Here is a 5,066-nt window from a genome sequence, read left to right as displayed (position 1 = left end):
ATTTTTGAAAATAAAGAGCTACATGTAACTTGGTCTCCATTTGCAGTTTTCGTGGAATTTTGTAGGAGAAAAAAGGCATGAAAAGAGAGAGACATTGGATGCAACAACTGATTTTCCAGAAAAAGATTTCACATGCTATATGCATGAAATATATAACACATTCTACTTCAGGATCAAATTATTGTAATCTCCTTTATGGTTCATCTGATATTCATGAGACTACTGTACAAAGCAATACTGTCACAAAAATAGGTAAATCGGCAAAGAGGGGACACTTGTACAGGGGCCTTCCGTTTGTATGGAAATAAAGTTCCGTCTCAATTCTGAGTAACACCAATTGAATTTGTAATAATCGATTTCTGTACCAATCCTTTTTAAAAGAGGAAATAATAGGCTATGCACAGAAACTACAGTATAAGGATTCATCAGGATTCAGGAGGTACAGCTAACTACAACACAGCACAACGTGAACTTGCATAGGCAACAAAACTGGCCAGTGTTGCAGAAGGTTACCAGCGATTGCTGTAACAAAATGCCACTTTCTTTTTCACGTGTATGGTTTGAGAATGTACCAATCCTGCATACTGGTTAAACCGTTAATTCTTCACTGCCCAGCGGCGTCCCCTTATCTCGTAGCCATCAGGTGTCTTGTCGCCACCTCCCCAACTGTCCGCAGAAGCAGCTGAGCTGGCCATTCTACGGTGTTTTTTACCCTTCAGGACCCCACTGTCACTTGAGCTCCCGCCTAGTAGCGGATCATCGATACCACGAACCGGTCTCTCTGGTGATGCGGCACTCACCCAGTTGTCATCCTGGCTTTTCTTATACTTGTCTTTCTTCTTCATCAGTTTATCGAACCGCTTCTCCACTGGCCGCACTGCTTGGTTAACAGTGAACTTAAAATCCTTGATCACCTAAAGGTTGGTGGAAGAGAAACAATGCAGAAGCATTAAAACTGTGACCCATATTGTGCGCACGTGCTAACCACATGTTTCGTAATTCATAACCGAGCGTGAGACATGATAAAAATATATACATTGACAGCTTCATGGTAAGATATCTTAAAAGATGTCGAGAACTCACATATTCCCCGCTGCCGATCACAAAGTCTTTGACACTCTCCTTGATGTTTGTTGCACTTCTCTCATCCGGTTCAAACTGTGGAAGCTTCATTTTGCTGGGCCGGTTGCTTTCCTTGATTTCGTAAGGATCTATAGGGTCAGCTGATGCGTAATCTCCGAGGACTGAAATGTTTCCAGGTGTCTGGTTAACTAAGAGCTCATAGGGCTTAGCAGGGAACACATAGAGGTGAACAACTGACGCTATGCCCATCTGTGCTGGAGGAAGACACAATGCCATCAGATTTACACAGCAGGTAATCACAGAAACATGACAGTACTATAATTTTTAAAGCGAAAGCCAAGAAAACTTTTAGAAACATAAACTTGGAAATATAAATACCTCTATGCAAATAATGAAATCTTGAATACTCGATTTTAACTCCAAGCTCTGGGCTATAGGACTTCTAAGCAAGCCCAAAGAAAACATTATTGCAATCACAACTCCTTGCCACCAAGTCAAGAATACTATTGACTTGAAAGAAAGGAACTTAGCCAGAGGTTTTATATGTGCCAATTCCTCCTTGGTGGCTGTGTACCATTCTACTAAACAATACAGGGCCCAAAACTGACTGAAATTAAGGACCGCAGCAAAGTAGGGGTATCTGCATAAAAAAGCGATGTGTATGAGTTATCACATAACTAGAGAAAGATATAAGAAAATTTTAAGCAATTAATTGATTTAGAAATATCAGCTTGGGCTTCCAGTGAAAGAGTCAAAAGTGAGACATGGATTAATTCTCCGATGATTAGAGAGCAAAACTGGAGCATGTATGTTTCATTCATCGTCACGAAGACGGCATGAAAACCCTAAATTTTATATTCTGTCTACACAGTCAAGTCTTCTGCATAAGCAACTCAAAGTATCAGTGCCTTATTTCCCTGTGAGACCAAACAAGCAGAAAAGAGATAATCATCTTACCCGCATCGCAAATTGAATTCTCCTTCACAATATACACCAAAAGCTTCTAGAAAAAGCGATAAGCTAGCTGTGAGCGTCTTTATAATCACCTGCATGAGAAAAATTCTTTAACTAATATATTCTCAACTTTCCAGAACTATAAAATTGCAATAAGGGTTAGTGGATTACATATTGGAAGATTCCAAATTTGATAATCTGGTAAAACCGCGTCCCCATTCGCCAAGGTTTCAATATAAAATTGACAGGAAAATGATGGTGTATGATTCCTTTCTCGGAGGCATGATCCAAAAGGGGTTGCCCAGAATCTGTGCCGCCTTCTCTCTTCAAAAAGGCTATCGTTTTTTCTTCCCCACCTACATTTGAACACATAGAGTAAAGAAACAGAATACATCGACTAATAAACGATCCCTTCAAGTTCACACTTTTCAGATATACAAGGCAATAAAAAAATCCATGCAGCATTCAATCCACGAGGATTCGTTATTTGAACAGATATTATGTTCGTGTTCTGTAAAAAGAATGTTTTTAAAATGCGAAGTACAATAATAGCCTAAGCATTAGCACTTCAAAGTAGAAAATGGTGTCAGATGTTCTATTCGTGTTCTGTAAAAAGATTTTTTTAGAATGCGAAGTACAATAATAGCCTAAGCATTAGCACTTCAAAGTAGAAAATGGTGTCAGCTCTACTAAATGCAAGCTGACAAGCAAAGCTAACTGCTGCAGGTAACAAAGTAGGGCTCATCCCATTGTCACTAGATACAACTTACCTAAACATGCAGTAATATATCTTCCAAAGCAGTACATGGCGAATGCTTCATAACCATCGCGCATGATGCCACAGTAAACATTGGTATTTGGATCTATCAAAGAAATATACTGTTCCAAAAGGAGAGCACGGTTACAAAACATACTGTTGAGATAATTTAGCACATAAAGAAATTGCTTAGGGGTTTTACCGACTCAATTGCGTAGAAAGGGACCATCAATATAACACCGAGAACGAATTTTTGTTCCTGGAGAGGTAGAACAAGTACAAAAGAGTAAAGAAATGCTTATCAAATAGAGCTAGGTTGAAAACTGATGCAGCTGAAAGAAAAAAGTAGAAACCTCAGGGTTGTTGTATGCCGATAGATGGTCAAATATCAGGTACATGGAGAGAGAAAGGGCGAGCAGAACAAAGAACCCAGCAACAATTGTGGCCCATGCTGGTGCTTTGTATTGCGCCATCAAGGGCACGAGGAGCTCAAGATTGACCCTCATGGTGGCAGACAGCTACTGTTCAAGTCTATGCGATGTCACAAGCTCTCAATCTCAACCAACATCACCTTCCCTGATCAGCGGGCATCTACAGATGCACAAGGCACTCGTTGCAACCGCAAATATCGACGATACCCGACTGACAAATGAGCTTCCAGTATAGGTTATATCAAATTTTCAGATTCTTCGCGCTATGGCTACTACCTGCAGCGCAAGAAGAAGTGTGTTAGTTCCAACCTGTCACTGGTACCAACCAATCAATCGATTATCCACAACAACATAGTTTCCGGTAACAGAGTTAGTTTCAGTAGTAGAGCATATGCGCAGGCACTACAAACGAGACCAGCTGACTAAGCCATCATACGCAAAACTTAGGGCAATGAAGAGGGCGAAGTCAGACAGGGATTGCAAGTTTTCAGCCAACCTAGCAAGCACTAAAGGCTCCCAACCACAAAAGAGTATGCTAATTTCCGTTCAGATCGCTCAGACTCCTCGAGTCCTCGTCCTAGAAACACCAGCAGGAGGCGGAGAGGAACAATCTACGCGCGACTACGAGGCTAGGTCAGAGGAATTCGAGTGTTCGACTCCCATGGAACATCTCGCTGCCTGCACGGATTTAAAAGGAAACACACGGGGTCCGAAGAAGAAACCTGACCTACGAAGCACCAGGCGGCGCACGGATCCCGATCGGGCGCGGCCGGATCGAGGCGATTCGGGCGTGGCGGCGGAGTTGTCGGCGTGATTTCCCGCGAGAAGGAGCGCGCGGCGGAGGGGCGAGCCGTGGCGTGACGGCGTCGGCGTGTTGTGTCCCGTGGGCCGGCGACTTCTGCAAGGCGCTGATGTGGCGGTCAGCAGAAGATGTTTTTTCTTTCAAGGGAAGCAGAAGCCGCGGGCGCGCGGAACAGATAGTGGGCCAGTCACCGGAATAGGAGAAAGCCCAGCCATCGTCCACGAGTCAGCCAGGCCACGCACCATCTCCCAAAACGGAAAAAAAAAAAAAGAATGGCAGCCACAGCAATTTCCCAACCATCTCGGCCCCCATGTCCGGCGAGCGCAGCTCCGACGGCAACTCTCCGTGGCGCGATTCCGGTGACCAATCCTGTTTTGCTGAGAAGCTCCTTCACCTGCAAGGGCGAAGGCTCCCTCCAAGCGTTCCGGTTTGTCTGTGAGATCTGATGCCACTGGCGATTTCTCCATCTCCCTCCGTCCTTCCGCGTCGCCATTTTGGTTCAGTGGGGAACAGTATGGGAGGGACTCCTGCTGGCGTCGGTTCCTCCCCCGGCGATGAGTTGCCCGGCGCTGCTATGGGTATGTCTGTCTCAATCTCCACTCAGCTGACATAACATAGAAAAATACACTCTGTTTCAATTTCAACCCGGCGGGAGGGAGCTGTTGTTGTTGTACAAAGATGCAGCGATTTAGCTCGGTCTATCGATTTTTTTTTTAGGGAGATGCATGTTTTTTTTTACCTCAGTTACTTTTCTTAATACTTCGATTTTCCTTCCAAAATCCGTGTATGAGTGCAGCCCGACTATGAGCTTGTCCGTGTTCTATTCAGCTTTCCACTTGGTTTTCCGGATCCCTATGGATACTGAGATAATCTATATCTATCTATACCTAATAATAAAGGGAGGATTGTTTCCTTGATCCAACACTTTTTTGGACCGATTTACCCTCCCACCAAATCACGTAATAATAAATCAAAAAAGGTTTCCATCGTCCGTCCGCCATTTTGCACTTTTGTCCTTCTATTTTCTGAAATCAACCCG

General features: G+C 43.7%; 1 protein-coding gene across 1 annotated transcript; it reads right to left on the bottom strand.

The window, feature by feature from the left end:
• Positions 1-293: 293 nt before the first annotated feature.
• Positions 294-3,516, bottom strand: LOC124690723 (protein LAZ1-like). Its single transcript, XM_047224077.1, has 8 exons — positions 3,148-3,516; positions 2,997-3,053; positions 2,808-2,916; positions 2,209-2,393; positions 2,041-2,129; positions 1,462-1,723; positions 1,084-1,332; positions 294-914 (listed from the first exon to the last, which is right to left on the bottom strand). The coding sequence occupies exons 1-8, from the start codon at positions 3,298-3,300 to the stop codon at positions 597-599; spliced, it is 1,422 nt and encodes a 473-aa protein (XP_047080033.1). The 5' UTR covers positions 3,301-3,516; the 3' UTR covers positions 294-596.
• Positions 3,517-5,066: the final 1,550 nt, after the last annotated feature.

The sequence above is a fragment of the Lolium rigidum genome, chromosome 1, assembly GCF_022539505.1.
Source record: "Lolium rigidum isolate FL_2022 chromosome 1, APGP_CSIRO_Lrig_0.1, whole genome shotgun sequence".
In the NCBI taxonomy this organism is placed as follows: Eukaryota; Viridiplantae; Streptophyta; class Magnoliopsida; order Poales; family Poaceae; genus Lolium; species Lolium rigidum.
This window is presented reverse-complemented; position numbering and strand designations above follow the sequence as displayed.